This window comes from Mobula birostris, chromosome 19, assembly GCF_030028105.1.
Source record: "Mobula birostris isolate sMobBir1 chromosome 19, sMobBir1.hap1, whole genome shotgun sequence".
Lineage (NCBI taxonomy): Eukaryota > Metazoa > Chordata > Chondrichthyes > Myliobatiformes > Myliobatidae > Mobula > Mobula birostris.
Genome location: NC_092388.1, coordinates 61,011,680 through 61,032,559, shown reverse-complemented (window position 1 = coordinate 61,032,559; position 20,880 = coordinate 61,011,680). Strand labels below are relative to the sequence as shown.

Genomic DNA, 20,880 nt, shown 5'->3' with positions numbered 1-20,880 from the left:
AATATTTAGAACATTTTCTGTTTTCTTTTTTGGACTTTTAGAGTCTTACAAGTTAATGTAATTTAGAACTCACAATAAGATCAAGGAAAGATAATTAATTAGCAAAAGAATCTCTTGATATGAATGAAGACAGAGTACATTACATTTAATTTTTCTGTTACATATACCAGTGGTCCCCAACCACTGGGCCGCAAAGCATGTGCTACTGGGCCGCGAGGAGACGATATGATTTGGCGATATGAAACGATATGAGTCAGCTGCACCTTTCCTCATTCCGTCACACCCACTGTTGAACTTTTAACACACGCGATGTCATCAGTGACCCAAAACGCAAATGATCCAAGACGTGCAAAGGAATGGGTCCGTGACCCATTTGTGAATGTCCCCAGTGAATCATCCATGTCAGCGAGGGGAGGAGATCAACTCCTTGAGCTTGCATATGATGATGGGCTGAAAGGTATGTTTGACATAACATCTCTGCCGGCATTCAGTCAAGGCTGAATATCCTGAGATAGCCACAAAAGCACTGAAAACGTTGCTTCCATTTCCAACATCATATCGCTGCAAAGCGGAGTTTTCTGCAATGAATGCAATGAAAACTAATTTGCGGAATAGACTGGACATAAGGAACCCCCTTCGAGATCACTGTCTCCCATCACCCCTCGATAGGACCGTCTTGTTGCAGGAAAACAAGCCCAGGGCTCCCACTGAATCTGCAATATTGGTGTGTTGCAATGATTTTATATGTTCATACAAGGAAAATATGCGCTGTGTGTTTAATATCCAAACATTACTTAAAATGTTATGATGCTATTGACTTATAAGTGACTTATAATTCAGTGGTCCCCAACCTCCAGGCCGCGAAGTATTGCCGATTGTGTCGCCTCTGATTTGTGCCAACATTTATGTGCCGGGCAGCAACTAATCAATTAGCTTGTTTATTTCGGCTTGTTTCTTAAAGATGTGCTGTGTGCATTCCGGCCACCGCTGTACCGCTGCATTCTTCTCGGCAATGTATTGGTCCACGGCCCGGAGTTTTGAGACCACTGTTATAATTGACTTATCACTATATTCGTGCGAGGAAAATATGCGCTGTGTATTTAATATTAAATTCGTTAGATAAATCCCTTTAGAAATGAAATTGAGTGTATTAGCCACTTATAAGTGACTTATAAGTGACTTATCACCTATATACCGGTCGTGATTAACACCCCACCACACCGCCACACCCCCACCCCCCCGGGTCCGCAAGAATATTGTCAATATTAAACCGGTCCGCGGTGCAAAGAAGGTTGGGGACCCCTGACATACATGCCTCGATCTATGAAGGAACATCAAGTGGAAACACATAAATTAAAAGGCTGTTTTTCATTAGTTCCAAAGGTTACATTCCAAAGTTCAAAAAATCTTAGATATAAAAATATGAACGCTTTAAAATATCAATACAAGTATCCAAAATAAAAAAATAACTATATCAACAATTAAATAAAAAAACGTCGAACAAAATTCTCTCCAAATCAAAAGCAAACATTAAACATAAGGTCTACCTACTGTAGTTATGATCTGATCTATCAACAGAATGCTAGTACTGTTGCAAGCTGTACACAGAAGCAGAACATTAACAGGAAAGGTGTCTCAGTGTTAGGGCAAAGTACATCTTGGAACTGTAATCCCTTTCATACATCTTCAGTATAACTTTAATTAGTGGCATGTACAAAAGAATTAGAAGTAAAAGCCTCAAAAATAAGTTTATTATCTGAATGAGACAAATGCTTGAGATGGATACATAACCTGGATAAATCTGCCAGCAGTTCTGCATGCCTCTAAATAGGATCGATGAAGAACCCATTTCCCAGCTGCCATAGAAGCCAAATATTTTTCATTGCGCAACGGCTGTCCGACAATGATGTGTGTACAGGATGGATCAAAACACTGTCTGTCAAGTACCACTGCACCTAAAAACAAGTAAAATCCACACCTTCCTTGAGTCATTGCATTTGAAGACTTATTCACTGTTAGTGATTGATAGGTTCATTTTATGCCACAGTAACCCAGTATGCTTAAATGTGCATAAGCATAATGTTATCTGATTAAAGGTCAATGGCCTAAAAAGTTAGCTCTCTTTCTCTCTCCACAGATGCTGCCTAGTCTATTGAGTATTGCCACCATTCCCTGTTTTATGTCATACTTTCAGCCAAAGTTGTGCTTATTGTCGTATGCATGAGTACATCCATACACAGGTCAATGAGAAAATTGCTTGCAGTAGCATTATACTCACATTGTATCAAATAAGCAGCATTCACAAGAAAAACACAAGTTAAACGTAAACCATACAAAACCTTTACCAGAAAGAACACAATTAGAACAAAGAAAGTTAATCAGTGCAAAGTAATCACAGTATTGCTAAATTACAGTGATTAAGGTTTGCCAGTTGGCTCAAGAACTGAATATTGCAGGGAAGTAGCTATTATAAAGCTGGGGGTGTGACACCTCAGATTTCTGTATTTCTTGCTCGATGGTACCTGTCAAAAGGTGTTACGGCTAGGACAGTGGGGATCTTTGATGATAGAAGCTGCCTTCTTGAAGTAGCGACCTCTGTAACTACTACGAATGGTGAGGACAGATGTGTCTGTGATGTAGATTCTCTGTAGTACTGAGCACCCAAAGTATTGTGATTTTAGAAGATTCAGTATGAATTGGATTTACCATTACCAAAGATTTACAAGAATGTTAGTTAATAACATATATTATCTTGATATCTCCTTTAATGAATAATTTGGTTGGCATGCACTCTTTTCCATATATCATCAGTTTACAGAGCCTCCAACGTTTACTTATAGAATTGACACAAAGTAAAGTCATTGAATTGTTACAGCAATGGGGGCCTTTTGGTCTTGAGATTACATTTGGCTCTTTTCGAACTAGCCTGGGAACCTATTGCTTTCCCTGTAAATCATCTTCAATCACGTGCCACCCAATTCCCCATTAAAAGGCCCGTTAACTATTTCTGTGAATCTTTCAGTAGTTAGTTTCAGGCTGTAACCACTGCATAGGAAGACTCTATTTCACATCTCCAGTGTGGCTTTTGTCCATCACTTTGATTCTGCCTCTCCTGGTCCTTAATGGAACAGGCTCTTTCTCTTTACCCCACCCTAGCCAGCTGCATCTTGTGCACCTGCACCAAACTTCTACTCTTTCCTTAGAATCATAGAATAATGCAACATGGACACAGATTCATCAGCCCAACTTATCCATGCTGAACAATATGCCAGTCTAAGCTAGTCCCATTTGTCCCGTATCCTTGTAACCTTCCTCGTTTCATAAGAACCAGCCCAGCTGCTCCAGTCCAAAACTATAGCTGAAATCCCTCATCCCTGGAAACATTCCATTAAACCTTCACTGCATTCCATTTAGCATCTTTATAAAATGTTACTTCAGACTTAAACCTGAATAAATAGATGACAACTTTTACTTTAAAGTTTGATAGTGCAATATTTCCCCTAGTTCTGCTTAATCCTTTAATTATTCATTAATGGAGCTCTTTAGTAGATGTGCCACTAGTGCAATACTGAATATAAGGCAACCAATTTGCGCACAGCAAGCTCCCACAAAACAACAATGTGAAAATGATGTGCTTGGTTTAGAGATTAACATTGGCCAGGGCATGAGCCAGAACTTCTCTGCTCCACATCTAAATAATACTATTGAATCCTTTAAATCTACCTAGAAGATAAAGCCCTCTAATAAAGACAGTACCCTCATCATATGACAGTGGAGCATCAGCCTTTTCCCCATAATCTTTAATTCCCATATTATGCAAAAATCTATCGGTCTTAAATACACTATTTAATGAGGCAGCCTCTACTGCTTCCTCGGACAGAGAGTTCCACAGATTCACTACTCTGACATTTCGTTCTCATCTCCACCTTCTCCCTGAAACCTTGAGGAGATCAGAACCGTACTCCACATGTGGTCTCACCAGTACCCTGTACGGCTGCAGCATAAACTCCCTGCTAGCAATGAAGGTCAATATTCCATTTGCCTTCTTGATAACCCGTTACACTTGCAAACCAACATTTTGTGGATCATGCAACAGTACTCCAGGCCCTCTGCACAACAGCATACTGCAATATTTCACCATTTATGTAATAACTTGATCTTCTATTCTCCCCTCAGCCATCAGGTTTCGGAGCAGTCGATGAACAAGTGAACTCTACTAATTAATTATTCCTTTTCCTGTACTATATCGTAATTTATATTAATTTTTATGTCTTTTAATTGTATTTTTACATATTTGACAATTTTCACATCAGTAAGTCAGTGATATTAAATCTTATTGTGATCATTTGCATCTGCCTGAATGCTGCTTCAATGTTACATAGCATCGCAATATGTGAGTGCTAAAAGATTGAATGGAGAATGAAGATTTGGAATCCCTCAAAAATAAAGATTAGCTTTATTTGTCATACATACATTAAAATATACAGTGAAATGCATCACTTGTATCAAATCAAATCAGCAGGAATTGTGCTGGGAAGCTTGCAATTGTCACCGCACTTCCAGCGCCAACAAAGCATGCCCACAAATCACTAACACTAACCTGCAAGTCTTTCGAACGTGAGGGGAAATTGGGGCACCTGAAGGAAACCTGCGCGGTCACGGGGAAAACATACAAATTCCTTACAGACAGCAGTGGGAACTGAACCTCGAATGAAGATCTCTGGCACTGCAATAGTGCTATGCTAACCACTATGCCACTGCATGTGTATGCTCCCATGTTGTAACTAAACTGGAATATACAATGTCAAAATCGGATGCAAAATTAGACTGCAGAAAAGGGGCATGGAAGGAAAGTGGAATGGAGTTGTCAATGGTAGCTGAAGGGTTAAAGAGGAAAGAGGGAAAGCAAATCACAACAGGATAAAGGTCGGCACTATTATAGGGATTTCAGCAAGAAGAAGTGAGGCTGCAGACAGATGAACTTGAGAAGCTACGCATAAAAGGGTCAATTGGTGATGAAGTGTTTAGAGCAAGTTAAGGATGGGCTTTTTTAAGACAGCTGATAATGGAAGTTTTGAGGGGGAAAGCCCAGAAATGGACAGCATTAAACACTATCCCACACCCCAGTACGTGCAGGCTGGTAGGGTAATTGGTCACTAAATCATGTACAGGTGAGGGGTAGAATCTAGTGGGGGAGCTGATGGGAATGTTTGGCAAATAAAATGGAATGGTTGGCATGGATTCTGTGCTGGGTCCTGTTTCTGAGCTGTATGACTGTAATGCTGGCACGGGAAAAGCTGAGGGGAATGAAAGTACACAATTCATAGAAGGTCACTAGCACTTAAAAGTAGAAAAGCTATCAGGTGCAAAAATGCCTCACTTCAGGGTATTAAGCAGGAATTAGCTGTTATATTTGTTAACATCTATTTAAAAAACAAGGGAACAGAACAATGACAGGAAGTTAGACACCTAAGTGGTGACAGAAGGTTTTATAAAATGCATTAACAGAGAGAAAATTAATTGCAACTTGGGAGGAACACGAGTTCATAAATGACAAATAATAGGCATTTTTAAAGACAAACACATGGGATCATGGGAAAAAACGTGGCTGAGTAAACTGTTATTCAGAAACCATTTGAAAAGCCCTACATAACAGTTAACATTCAAAGCTGGTTATTAAATTGTTTGAGCATTAAACTAACCATGTCAAGAAGCAGAGTAGTGGTAAGTGTTTATACTCTCCCCACCTCTCCTTCCATTATAGAAAGTGGTTTCCCAGGGGAGTACAGCTCCTTTTGATTGTTTATATTTTATTTAGGGTTAGAAAGCAACTTTTTGAATACTGCAGAAACACAAAACTTGAACGTGTAACCTTGTGAGGAGGACTGTAGCAGACTTCAGGATGATGAATGGAAACAAAAATGAAATTTATCACAATGAAGCATTAAAAGATACATTTGGAAAGAAAACACCAACTGAACAGTACCATGTAGAAGAAATAGAAAGAACAGAAACTTGGGAATATTTGACGGCAAAAAAGAAATTCAGTAAAGTGGTGAAAACAAAATGCAGAATCTGGGTTTAACAAAAAGTGGCATGAGTTCTACCTTTATATATCACTCGTCAGTCCTCAAATACAGTACTGTTCCACATGGAAAGGAAAAACTTGCAGAGATCCCATGAACTATGCTCTGATACCAGGAATGTAGCATTTTTGGAAATAGTACAGAAACTGGGGATGATTGGCAGATGTGGAGGTGGGGGAGGGGTCAGAGTTAGAGAGTGGCAAGGAGGTCACCAGAAAAAGGGAGACCCAGGGGTTTGTCAGAGATGTAGTGTCAAGGGAGGGGTCAGAGATAGGGAGAAGTGGGAGGACAATAAAATAGCGCAGTAACACAGCACATTAAAGTAGCATTATGAATACTGTGGTAGAAGAATATTTTCTTAAGATATTGCACAAATTAAAAAAATACCACACCTAGCTGCTCGATCAGATGGCAGTAGTCAATCCGTTCCTGAGGGTTCAGTGATGATAACTGGAATCTCCGCTTAACAGGAGGCTCTTTATTCTCACCAATAGCAACCTGAAAGTTTTACCAATAACACTGGTAAGAATTCCATTCCTCACCAACTGCATTCATTCTTTTGATATCATCTGGAGCTGAATCAGAGTGTTTGCAGCCTCCGTCTCTGACAGGAACTTCTCAAATATCTGTGTCAATGTTGAAGCTGTCTATTTCCACCTCCATAATGTCCCTCAACTCTGCCTCAGTTCATATGACACTGAAACTCACATCTATCCCTTAGATTTTTCAAGAATTAGTTATTCCAACTTGCATCAATTTCGAATCTCCTATCCCCTAAGCTTCCCAGCCTTGACTGGCTTTTGGGAAAGCCACAGGCAAATTTTAAAATCATGCTTTTCAAATGCTTCTGTCATTTACGATATATGTAAATCTCCTGTATCTGTGCAATACTTTGAGATATCAGAGTATTGAATCAATGCATCACTGATGGTTGTGTCTACTATGGCATAAACCCTACAATTCCCTCTTTAACCATCTCCACTTAAACACTTCTTTCCTCTTTAGATCTGATCCTTATCCTTAAAATTCTTCTTGTTGATCAATGTTCCCCAACATAACTCCAGGTCATTTTTTTTCATAAGACTCCCAAGCAGTGCACTTTTACTATAGCAGATTCTGATTAATTGAGCCGTTGATTAACCGAGGAAGCTGCTTATTTAGGACAACTTTTAAAGAAAAAACACTAATCGAGAAAATAGTCAGGATTGTCTTCCGTCTATCTGGGACATTATGCTGCTTAATTGGGGCAGGACACTCTTGCTGAACAGTTTCTATCTAGCCTCAGTTGCATGCACTTGTGTGGCTGTTAGACAGCACATTGTGCTTAGAGTGAACAGTTTTTAAATAGCGCCAGTTGCGTGTGCTTGGGCCAGGAAACTTATTGATGAATTACAACACTACTTCATGCAGGAAGACAGCCCATTACCTGCACTAGGTGTCTGCGCTGATTTTGCTTGTTTATAATCAATGAAAAGAACACGGTAGCATATATTGGAAAAATTTCTCCATTAATATCTATTAGGAACCAATACAGTTTTATAGTACTGAAGTAATATTGGTAATGTTCACATTTGTTCTGTATTTCATTTAAATACATAATTCGTTACTGTTAAACAGTAAATTGTCTTTTTTTTAAATACCTTTTTAACTACAGTAGATTCTGGTTGGGTGGTGGGGTGTAGACATGCCTCTACCAAAGGAGGTGCAAGGTCCTCCTTCCCTCCGCTAACCAGGTCACCCTTGGGCAATGTGTAGCATCTACTTAGTCCCCTAATCAGGGTCATGTGAAGCCATGGGAGCTGGTAGAGTAAGCAGCTGGTGCATATCACAAGTCCTGGTTATGCAACCATTGACGACAAGCAAACAATCTCTGAAGAGTATTGATAATGGCTAGAGTTACCCATTGTGTAACAACCCAGACGGTGGCAAACCACGTCTGTAGAAAAAAAAATTGCCAAGAACAATTGTGGTCATGGATAGAGAAAAGAATAAGAACAACAGCGTGAACGGACTCAAAGGACGGATGGAAGACAATGATCAACCATATCACATGACACAGCATATAATGATGATAATGTTGAGGTTCCAGTTAACCAAGGCACATTGGGAACAATATATTTTGGCCCAATTAAGTGGCTACCCCAAATGATGAAGTTTTGTGGAAAAAAAAACAAACCAAGTAACAAGTTATGTATTCAAATAAAATACAAAACAAATTAGAACACTACTAATACCTCTACAGTACTATAAAACTGGATTAATTCCAAATAGTTATCAAAGAAGGAATTCATCTGTTGTACGCTGCCATGTTCCTTTGACTGTAAATGAACAAAATTAGCGCAGACACCTAGGGAGTTGCCTGCAACTGAATCCTCCAAATCTTTCACTTTCATTGTAACATTCAAGATGATTGTCGATACCTTCAAATTCTTCGTAGTTCCTAACTTGTTGGAAGTAGTGAAGTCATTTCCATTTCACGCCCAGCCGCTTCTGGCATCTCCAAGTCTGAAAGCTTGAAATTGCAGTGAGCACAACAGTTCTGAACTCTTATTGCTTATTTCTCACCAACTATCAGTGACAAAAATCCCTGCTTTTTAAGACAAACACATGCAACTGATACTATTTAAAAACTGTTCGCACGAAGCACAGTATAATGTCTAATGGCCACACAAGTGCCTGCAACTGATACTAGTTAGAAACTGTTCAGCAACAGTCCCTTGTCCCAATTAAGCAGCATTGTGTCCCAAGAAAGGGGATCCCGTCGATTTTCTCAATTAGTTTTTGTTCTTTAAGAGTTGTCCCAAATAAGCGACTGAGCCAATTACCCGATGGCTCAGTTTACTGGAATCCACTATATTTCCATGAAACTTTGGCTAATTGGGGCAGCCACTTAATTGGGCCAAAATGTACTGGTCCCAATGTGTCCCAATTAACTGGAATCCACTGTATATTCAAGGTGTAATAAAAGTAAAAGTTATTATATAGTAGTGAGCTACTTGGAACCACAGACAAAGCAAGACATTTTCTTCATCTCAGTCCAGAGAATTTGAAATCTCTGGACTGAGATATTAGATGTCATGGCTTTATGATTGTTGAGGCTCAGCACCTACTGAGACACTGAGAAATAAAAGAACGTCTGAAGACTAGATCACGAAAAATGTGAACATAAACACTAGACTGAAATACAAAATAAAATCTTAGCACATCTTTTGCTTGAATAAGAGCAGAAACAATTCAGAAGTGTGTTTTTACTGATTCCTTAAAGTCTTTGTAAAAGCAGAATGTTAAGATTAAATCTAAATTTGGTTAGGATTCAAAAACCTTGGGGAAAAATAATGTACTTGTGGTCAGATGATTCGCATGAGCATCATGTTAATACTCCTCACTTACAAATCACCTCCTTGTTACAATAAATTCTGAGTATTTCCAAACCTGTTCTTTAGGCTGTGGTGCCACCGGAGGTTTTGCTAGTGGAAAAGCAATACTGGGTGCTTGAGGTGTAGGGGTGAGGTGATCATCTTTCATTGAAGTGTCACAGTTTGCTGCTACAACTTCATATGGAATTTCTGCAACATAAGCAGAGTCAATATCAAAGACTTCATCAAATTGTAAAAACTATATACAATCATATCAAGCAGTAATAAGTTAAGGCAATTGGACTTGCTGTGTTGTCTCCAAGATATTTTGCCACTCATCAGAGAGGCTTCTTCTGATCCATGGTGATTTCTTTCTTAAGTATTTTCTTCACTTCTTCACTTATTCATTTCTTCTCAACATTGTATATTAATGCTTTGGATGATGAAGTTGATGGCCTTGTAGCCAAGATTGCAGTTAACACAAAGATAGGTGGAGGGGCAGGTGGTGTTAAGGAAGCAGGGAATCTACAGAAGGACTTTTGCTCTGTAGATGTTTAAAGGTATAGCAATCACATGAGGGTCATTAACAGTTGTAGAGGTAGGGGTCATTAGTCTTAACTTTGCATGAATGGAGGTGTAAACTGTTGTGGAGACTCTGGGGTAGAGATGTTAGGACTGCATTGTAAGTAGCTGAACCAAGGGGGTGGGGTACGGCACCACCACACTTCCCTACACTATATTCTATCTGCCACTGCTTTGCCAAAAGTCCTTCTGTAGATTCCCTGCTTCCTTAACACCACCTGCCCCTCCACCTATCTTTGTGTTAACTGCAATCTTGGCTACAAGGCCATCAACTTCATCATCCAAAGCATTAATATACAATGTTGAGAAGAAATGAATAAGTGAAGAAGTGAAGAAAATACTTAAGAAGGAAATCAGGAGGGCTAAAAGAAGACATGAGGTTGCCTTGGCAGTCAAAGTGAAGGATAATCCAAAGAGCTTTTACAGGTATATTAAGAGCAAAAGGATTGTAAGGGGTAAAATTGGTCCTCTTGAAGATCAGAGTGGTCGGCTATGTGCAGAACCAAAGGAAATGGGGGAGATCTTAAATAGGTTTTTTGCGTCTGTATTTACTAAGGAAACTGGCATGAAGTCTATGGAATTAAGGGAAACAAGTAGTGAGATCATGGAAACTGTAGAGATTGAAAAGGAGGAGGTCCTTGCTGTCTTGAGGAAAATTGAAGTGGATAAATCCTCGGGCCCCTGACAGGGTGTTTCCTCGGACCTTGAAGGAGACTAGTGTTGAAATTGCAGGGGCCCTGGCAGAAATATTTAAAATGTCGCTGTCTACAGGTGAGGTGCCGGAGGATTGGAGAGTGGCTCATGTTGTTCCGTTGTTTAAAAAAGGATCGAAAAGTAATCCGGGAAATTATAGGCCAGTAAGTTTAACGTCGGTAGTAGGTAAGTTATTGGAGGGAGTATTAAGAGACAGAATCTACAAGCATTTGGATAGACAGGGACTTATTAGGGAGAGTCAACATGGCTTTGTGCGTGGTAGGTCATGTTTGACCAATCTATTGGAGTTTTTCGAGGAGGTTACCAGGAAAGTGGATGAAGGGAAGGCAGTGGATATTGTCTACATGGATTTCAGTAAGGCCTTTGACAAGGTCCCGCATGGGAGGTTAGTTAGGAAAATTCAGTCGCTAGGTATACATGGAGAGGTGGTAAATTGGATTAGACATTGGCTCAATGGAAGAAGTCAAAGAGTGGTAGTAGAGAACTGCTTCTCCGAATGGAGGCCTGTGACTAGTGGTGTGCCACAGGGATCAGTGCTGAGTCCATTGTTATTTGTCATCAAAATCAATGATCTGGATGATAATGTAGTAAACTGGATCAGCAAATTTGCTGATGATACAAAGAGTGGAGGTGTAGTAGACAGTGAGGAAGGTTTTCAGAGCCTGCAGAGAGACTTGGACGAGCTGGAAAAATGGGCTGAAAAATGGCAGATGGAGTTTAATACAGACAAGTGTGAGGTATTGCACGTTGGAAGGACAAACCAAGGTAGAACATACAGGGTTAATGGTAAGGGACTGAGGAGTGCAGTAGAACAGAGGGATCTGGGAATACAGATACAAAATTCCCTAAAAGTAGCGTCACAGGTAGGTAGGGGCGTAAAGAGAGCTTTTGATACATTGGCCTTTATTAATCAAAGTATTGAGTATAAGAGCTGGAATGTTATGATGAGGTTGTATAAGGCATTGGTGAGGCCGAATCTGGAGTATTGTGTTCAGTTTTGGTCACCAAATTACAGGAAGGATATAAATAAGGTTGAAAGAGTGCAGAGAAGGTTTACAAGGATGTTGCCGGGACTTGAAAAACTCAGTTACAGAGAAAGGTTGAATAGGTTAGGACTTTATTCCCTGGAGCGTAGAAGAATGAGGGGAGATTTGATAGAGGTATATAAAATTATGATGGGTATAGATAGAGTGAATGCAAGCAGGCTTTTTCCACTGAGGCAAGGGGAGAAAAAAAAACAGAGGACATGGGTTAAGGGTGAGGGGGGAGAAGTTTAAAAGGAACATTAGGGGGGGCTTCTTCACACAGAGAGTAGTGGGAGTATCGAATGAGCTGCCAGACAAGGTGGTAAATGCGGGTTCTTTTTTAACATTTAACAATAAATTGGACAGATACATGGAAGGGAGGTGTATGGAGGGATATGGTCTGTGTGCAGGTCAGTGGGACTAGGCAGAAAATGGTTCGGCACAGCCAAGAAGGGCCAAAAGGCTTGTTTCTGTGATGTAGTTTCTATGGTTTCTAAGTGGTCCCAACAGAGACCCCTGCAGAGCACCAACAGTAACCAGCAGACAACCAGAAAAGGCCCTCTTTATTCCCACTCTTTGCCACCTGCCATTCAGCCAATCTATCTATGCTAGTATCTTTCCAGTTATACCATAGGCTCTTAGCTTGTTAAGTAGCATCCTTTGCATCACCTTGTCAACAGCCTTCTGAAAATTCAAGTAAACAACATCCACTGACTCTCCTTTGTTCACACTGACTGTGGTCTCCCAATGAGGGAGTCAAGGGTCCAGTTATACAGGGAGGTAAAGAGACCTGGGTTTTGGAGATTGTTGATTAGTACTGAGGGTATGAAGGTATTGAATACCGAGATGGAAACAATAAACAGAAGCATGACGTAGGTATTGCTATTGTCCAAGTAATCCAAGGCCAAGTTGAGAGCTAGTGAGACTGCATCAACTATAGCACTTTTGTGGCAATAGGCAAATTGTGACGGGTCTAGGACCTCGTTTAGGCAGTAGTTGATTTTGGCTATGACCAACTTCTCAAAGCACTTCACTACAGTAGAAGCGAGTACAAATAGGTGATAGTCATTGAGGCAGCTCACTCTGCTCTTCTTGGGCACATGTATAATTGTGGCCCCTTTGAAGTAAGTGGGAACCTCTGACTGCAACAATGAGAGTTTGAAGCTGTTCTTGAGTACTTCCACCAGATGGTTGGCACAGGTTTTCAATGCCCTACCAGGTACACCATTGAGGCCTGATACCCTCTTGAAAGATGTCCTGACATCGGACACCGAGACAGAGATCACAGGGTCATCAGATACTGCAGGGGTTCGCACAGGTATACTTTATTCTCCCTTTGAAAGCATGCACAAAAGGCTTTGAGCTTATCGGGGGGGGGGGTGAGGCATCACAGCTATTCATGATTTTAGATTTCACCTTGTAGGAAGCAATGGTATGCAAACCCTGCAGAACTCGCATGCATCAGATTCAGTCTCTTCAATTAGAATAACTTTTCAGCTCAAGATGATCGGTTTTGAATGCCATGGCTGATCTAACCCTCAGCCAACTGCTTATCTCCTAGTTCATCCATGGCTTTTGGTTTGGGTATGTCCAGTATGTTCTCGAAGGCACACCCTCATCCTTAAAGGTCTCGATGAAGTTGGTGCCAACTGTGGCATATTCATTCAGATTTGAAGAAGAATTTAAAAGTTCATAAACAGACTGCTTGAAATAGATGAATTATTTGAAATTTCTCTGTATTGGCATCATTCATTCCAATAGATTTTGTGGAAATCTTGGAAAACTAGGAATAAAGTTTAATGAATAGTTACAAATAAATTGCTTTTCCTTCCCTCCTTACTAAACATGTTCTTATACACAAATCAAAGCCTTAAGGTGTTTCTAATATGGCATTTATGTAAGAATCAAATATCACAGAAGGCCACTTGAAATTTTAAATATTTTATGAAGTCTAGCAGCTCATTGTTTCTGCTGTTTTAGCATGACAAAGACAGGACAACAGATGGAAAATATTATCCAGAAACACACTTATATGAATTCTAAAAATTGAGTAAACAATAACTTTTAAGGTGCAGGAAAAATAGTTTAAAGTACCAATTGCAGCCATTTCTGAATCAGTTAAAGATTCTCTGTGTCCTGTATTTTGCTCCTCCACCTGCTCTGTGTTCTTCTGGAACTGCTCGGAGTATTGAGAAGGGCTGCTAGGCCACTGCATATTGTTAGCCAGCTTGGCTCTTTCTTCCCTAGCTGTAGGATCATCCCAAATAATCTGCTCATTTTGCGATGGTTCCGTATTGATGTCCATTACAGCTGGATGTGAGCACCTAAAGATCAGGATATGAGAATCATTGAATCAGAGTCAAACTGCATGAAAGCAAGCTTTTTGGCCCAGTCTACATCAATCAAGATGTCCATCTAAGCTAATCCTATTTACTCACATTTCACCCATATCCCCTTTAACTGTTCCTATTCAGGTACCTGTCCAAGTGTCTTCTAAATGTTGTTAATATACCTGCTTCAACCAATTCTTCAGACAGCTCATTCAGTACAAGGATCACACTTTGGGTGAAAAAGCTTCTTCTCAGATTCCTGTTAAATCCCTCGGCTCTTACCTTAAACCCAGCTCTTGATTGTCCAGTCCTGAAGAATAGACTGCATGCATTCACCCATCTATACACCTCATGATTTTATACACCTCCATATGTTCTTCTACACTTCAAGTCCTAGCCTGTTCGACCTCCCTCTATAACTCAGTCCCTCGAGTCCTAACAACATCTTCCTACACATATTCTGCATTGTTTCCAGTGTACTGAATGTGCAGATGCAAGTGGAACATTTGTGTTTATAAATTGATGGCTCTAATATTTTCAAATAAATATTGTATTATTTTCAGCAGGAAACTGTAAAGAGAATAACAATAACAGGCTCTTTAGCTCAAATGGTCCATGATAACCAAGATTTCTATCGAAGTGAGTCCCTCGTAATCTTTCCTACCCATGCACCTGTCTAATTGGCTTTTAGATGTGAAGGAAAACACTTCCTTTGGCAATCATTCATATATGGACTATCCTCTGGGTAAAAATGTTGCCTTTCAGGGTTCTAATAAATCTTGACCCCTCACCCCACAACTTATGTCCTTTAATTCTTGATTCCCCAACCCTGGTAAAGAGAGTACCTATCTATGCTCCTCATAATTTTCTACACCTCTGTCCCTTGACTCCTGGCAACATCCTTGTAAATCTCAACACTCTTTCCAATTTAATGGCATCCATCCTATAGCAGAATGAGTAAAACTGAATACAAGTTCTAAGCCACTGAATTCTCATTAGATCAACCAATAAAACTGGAATTCAATAACGTTGAACTGCAAATAAAAATAAAAATGAAACACAGAAGTTTAAAAATGCATTTGAGACACGCAAACTAATTCTCAGACCAAACACATTGCATTATTTGAGCAGTGTAGGCACGTGTATCCACATTATAACCATTAAAAATGAGCATTATGTCTACAAGGCATTTATCAAAACTATACCAAAACATTCCATAACTTCTTTGCAAAGAACACCATTTAAAGAGACCTGAGGGATTCCAGTGCTCTGCTACGCCCTGCACGAAGGGCACCATCAACTGAAGGGGAGTATTCCAGAATTCCCCTTGACACGGCTGCACGGTGTCCAATCGATTTCTCCACTCTTGTTGCAGACATTATTTCCTGTAACTGGCGCTGAAAATTCTCTCTCATTTCAGAGGTTTCTGTCAAATCTGTAAAATGGTATATAAAGAAAGAAAATGTTGTAGTTTATAAACTTTTTGGGCTGCGCAGGCACGGTAAGTGACAGCCTCAGAGGCCTATCGAAGTTTGGAGAGTGAATACAAGGCTAGTGCAGTAGGTGTCGACATCAGAGGTCCAAACCCAGCTACAAATAAAAAGTACAGTCAGCCCTCCGTAACCGTGAGTTCCACATCCGCGGATTCAACCAACCACGGATTGAAAACATTCGAAAAAAAATTTCCAGGAAGTTCCATAAAGCAAAACTTGAATTTGCCACGTGCCGAGCACTACACTGAATCCATGTGAATGAAGTGATGTGTAGGCATACCCTACTGAAGCTTCCCGCCATTTCACAGATCCTCAGTCTCTCTCCAGCACTCGTTTGAGCATTGTTCGTCTCGCGTCTCGTTCGTTCGCTACTTGTGAGCGAGGGGAAGGAGTTTAAGGCTAGTAAGGGATGGCTGGCTGGCTATGTAAAGCGCTACAGCCTCAAGAACTTAAAGATCAGGGGAGAATCGGCATCCGCTGATACCTAGGCAGCATCAGCGTTCCCAGAAGAGCTACGATGGTTGTGTCTGTACTGAACATGTACAGACTTTATTTTCTTGTCATTATTCCCTAAACTAGTGGTCGCCAACCTTTTTAAGCCCAAGACCCTCTACCTCAGCCTTAGTGAAAGGCAAGATCGACCTACTAAATCGTTTACAGAAAGAACAGCTCAGATTGTACTTCCAACTTGAGGCCTTTTATTTGGGCTAATTGTATTTGAATTACATAAAATGCTTATGTCAAACTTTCAAATTAATTCAACCAAGAAAACACTGTAACTAGCATATCAAACAGGCCATAGCTGTCTTTAAGAATATTACAATACTTCATACCTTTAATTCTAAGTTTCATTATTTAATTTTATTTCAACACGAAAAATAAATGAATAAAAATTGACTGTTGCACTCAGTGTAATGATTGGGGCTGAATACTTTCTGCTAATTCCCTGAAATTTGGCTCATAACTACAGACAGCCAGTCTGAGACAGTTTGTGAGGTGTCTATCAGTAAGACAGCTCCTGTACTTAGATTTAATAATTTTCATCTGTGAAAATGCAAGTTCACACGGATAAATTGACCCAAAGTAGGCACTGACTTTTAGTGCACATGTGGTGAGATGAGGAAACTTCTCCCTGCTGACAAGCCCCCAAAAGTCACCGTCCCTTGATCTTGCTTTAAGCTCGATGTCATTTTGCAAGTCAATTATTTCCATTTCAATATCACTTGGCACACCAAATATTTGTTGGAATTTGGCTGCTATCTGTTCTATATCGATCAGCAGAAATGGGTTTGAAATAAATGCAGCAATATCTTTCATGACATTTAACTCCCCAAAACGCCTACCAAACTCTATTGCCAGTTTGTCTAGGTATGCACAGAACTGCTCAGGGCGAAAAGCATTTTTTCCCTTGACGGCCTGTAACATTTTCTCCAAGTTGGGAAAGTGTGTCAGCCTCCAGTTCTTTAAATTTGAAATCCAAATACCGAGCTTGGCCTTAAACGCATCTACTGCACTTAATAGGTGGGGCAGGTGTCTGTCTTTTCCCATGAGCTCGTTGTTAAGTGTGTTTAATTTAGCCGTTAGTTCTGTCAGAAACCCTAAATCCAGCAGCCATGCATTGTCTGACAGTTCCTCGTGCTCCTCGTTTCTTGTCGACAGAAAAGTCTTTATCTCAGGCAGCAAGTCAACAAATCGTTGCAGCAGTTTGCCACGACTCAACCACCGAACATCAGCATGAAGAAGTAGGTCTCCGTAAGTGGCATTCAGCTCATCCAATAACACCTTGAATAAGCGGTGCTGAAGCGCTTTTGCTCGAATCAAGTTTATCAGTTTGACCACCAGTGTCATTACATGAGAAAAATCCACGACCTTCCTAGCCAAGGCCTGCTGATGAATCACACAGTGATAATTCAGGAAGTCAGGAAAATCAGGGTCATTACAGCACGGTGCTATAAAAGCAACGCACACACCGTGCATTGCTGAGGCGCCATCAGTAGTAATTGCCACCAGTTTATGAATGGGGATGTCATTTTCATGGACATCAATTTAAAAACTCATTGTAAATATCCTCACCTCTCGTTCTCTCCTTTAAGTGCAAAAGAGTGAAGAGTCCTCCTTTGTTGTAAAATCCTGGAAAGCCATTCTGACAAATACAACAAGCTGAGCTGTTTGCATTACATCCAGGGATTTATTGAACTGCAGTGAAAAATATTCACAGAGTGACAAGTCCTTTAACACTTGTTGATCCACATCCTCTGGCAGTAACTCCACCCTCCTTGTCACTGTTGCAGGGCCAAGCGGTATAATATGTATTCCGGTTTTGATGTCGTTTTTGTTTTTAAAGTCATTAAAAACAGTCTCTGCAGTAATGGCCATTGCTTCCTTGAATAAATCACCATCTGTAAAAGGCTTCTTGTGTTTAGCCAAAAGGTAACTTACATGAAATGATGCTTCAATAGCAGCCTTATTTTGAGCAGCATGTTTTGTGAAAAACGATTGCTGGGCCTTCAACCCAGATTTCAGCTCCCCAACTTTCCAGGCACGAATTGCGCTCTTCGGCGGGTAGGTGTCTTTAAATTTCTGGTGGTTGGTGTTGTAGTGCCGCTCCAGATTCCCTCTTTTAGTCAGTGCTTGTGTTTGGTGGCACAACATACATAAACACTTGTGTTTCACCAAGGTAGATAGAAATTCCTCTTCCCATTCTGGATGGAATTTGTACATTTTAGCCTTCTTTCGAGGAGCCTCCACCATGCTAGCTAGCTACCTTGCAGGTTATCACCAGCAAATGCCATATATTGATGTTTGCGACAGTCTGTACTTCTATCTAATCTAATTGGTCACTTTGATGCTGCACAAGCTACGCTGAAAAAATTACTACAGTTAAATCAAAAGAGAGAGAGAGAGGCACTAACTTTTCAGTAAAAACTAAAATTAATGCTAATTACTAGCACACAATCTGAAATGCTAAACATGAACTCACACTATCAAAGGCAAAAAATTCGAAAGAAAGAGCAGTACAACTGATCGAATTTTTGCATAACTTACATAATATAAATAGCAGCATAATAGTCAAAACTGATTAATGTTGATCAAATTTTAGATAAGTCATGAATGCATAAGTGAGTCATTTTTACCCACACATGTTGTTTTCTTTCGCCATTGACCAGTTTGCCCATCTATTCGTTTATGTTTAAGATAAACGAAGCTCTCCCACGTTCCATGGAAATTTCACAGGCAGCAGGAATAGTCACATGATGTCAGCACATATAACGCACGACGCTGGGCAGTGGAAAGAGAGAAACACAATAACCAGGGAAAACAACCAAGTGTGGGTTAAAAACGACTCACATATACGCCTTAGGGGTAAAATTTGCTTTCGCATCAAAAGGTTTACCAGGCATAATGTTATGTATGCATTTATTTTTCTTTTTTTTCCAGGATCTACTGGGAAAGTTTCAAAGATCAACCAGTCGATCGTGATCGACTGGCGACCACTACTCTAAACAATACAGTATAACAACTACTTACATAGCATTTATATTGTATTAGGTATTATAAGTAATCTAGAGATGTTTTGAAGTATACGGGAGAATGTGTGTAGGTTATATGCAAATACTACGCCATTTTATATAAGGGACTTGCGCATCCGTGGATTTTGGTATCTGCGGAGGGTCCTGGAACCAATCTCCCGCGGATACTGAGGAACGACTGTAGCCTGAAGTGGAGCAGCATTTGTAGAGTGAGCCAGTAATAAGAGTGGGAAGGCTTTGGCTTGACAGGCTTTAGCGTGAACAGGCGGAAGCAGTTAAGAAGAGGTAAGCATTTTTTTCTTTTTTATAAGCGTATAGAGTAGTCAAGATGGAATGCTCCTCCTGTCAGATGTGAGAATTCGAAATACCTGACAGTCTCCCTAATGACTACATCTGCAGGAAGTGCACCCAACTTCAGTGCCTGACTGGCAGGATCATGGAGCTGGAGCTAGAGTTGTATGTACTCAGGATCATTTGGGAAGCTGAAGATATTATAGATGAGACTTTTGAAGAGGTGGTCACTCCCAGAGTACAGGCTTCAGACAGTAGATAGGTAACCACCAGAACAGACAAGGGTATTAAGAAGTCAGTGCAGATTTCCACTGTGGCCATTCCCCTCAACAATGAGTATACTGCTGTGGGGGGGGGGGCGCGGGAATGACTCTTCATATCACAGAAGCAGCAAGCAGACTGGTGGCACTGTGGCCAGCTCTGAAGCTCGACGGGGAAGGGTAAAGTCAGGCAGTGCAGTAGTTATGAGCGACAGAAAGGAGATTGTATGGCCGCAAAAGAGACAGCAGGATGGTGTGTTGCCTCCCAGATGCCAGGGTCCACGATGTATCAGAGTGGGTGCAGGATATTCTCAATGGTGAGGGGGAACAGCCGGAGGTCATGGTGCACACTGACACCAGTGAGATAGGTAGAAAAGGGGCATATTTCCTACACAGGGAGTATACAGAGTTAGAAAGAGGCTGAAGAGAAGGACCTCCAAGGTAGTACGCCATTGGCTAGTGGAGGTAGGAATGGGGCAGTAGCATGGATGAATGAGTGGCTGAGGAGATGGTACAGGGGACAGGGTTTCAAGCTCCTGGATCATTGGAACTTCTTCTGGGGAAGGGGTGACCTGTACAAGAGATACGGGTTGCACCTGAACTGTTGAAGAGCCAATGTGCTGGCCAGGAGGTTTGATGATGCTACTCAGGAATGTTTAAACTAGTTTTGCAGGGGCTGTGTACCAGAGTCCTAGGTCAGTAAGGGAAGGATTGGACCAGAATGTAGATGGCAGGGAAAGTGTTCAAATGCAAAATTGAAATAAGAGGTATGATGAGTCAGATAGTTTGAAGCGTGTATATTTTAATGCTGGGAGTATTGATGAAGTTTTAAGGATACTGGGGGACACAAGAAATGATTCTTGGACTCTTGTAAATAACAGGTTAAAATTAAGTGTCAGCTTGTGTGTGGTCTGTTCTGTGAAAGTGTGCAGAGTCTGTCCTTGGCTAAGAATCTGCCTTCAGCTTGTTTAGATTAACGTCTCACAGCTGTTCCTTTGGGAATGACATGGGGGCTGAATTTACACAGGTTGCATACATCATGCCTTACGATTTCACATCACTGATCTAAGTTCCCTCGTTTGTTTAGAGAGAATACACTGATAAGGCAAGAATCTGTCTGTAATTAAAACCTTGATTTAGTGGACTCTCTTATCTAAGTAATTAGCTGACTTGGCGGGAAAATCCGTTGAAACTGAGTGCTCTTTGTCTCTTC

The 20,880-nt window shown here is 40.6% G+C and overlaps 1 protein-coding gene across 6 annotated transcripts in view; it reads right to left on the bottom strand.

Moving 5' to 3' along the window:
* topbp1 (DNA topoisomerase II binding protein 1) overlaps positions 1 to 20,880 on the bottom strand; it is a 117,848-nt gene that overhangs the window by 9,603 nt on the left and 87,365 nt on the right. For all 6 annotated transcript variants that reach the window (XM_072283718.1, XM_072283721.1, XM_072283720.1 and 3 more), the window contains 5 exons: positions 15,345 to 15,528; positions 13,858 to 14,087; positions 9,519 to 9,652; positions 6,479 to 6,584; positions 1,792 to 1,955 (listed from right to left, as the gene is read on the bottom strand). In XM_072283718.1, the coding sequence (XP_072139819.1) occupies positions 1,792 to 1,955; positions 6,479 to 6,584; positions 9,519 to 9,652; positions 13,858 to 14,087; positions 15,345 to 15,528 (818 nt within the window). The remainder of the gene's footprint in view (positions 1 to 1,791; positions 1,956 to 6,478; positions 6,585 to 9,518; positions 9,653 to 13,857; positions 14,088 to 15,344; positions 15,529 to 20,880) is intronic.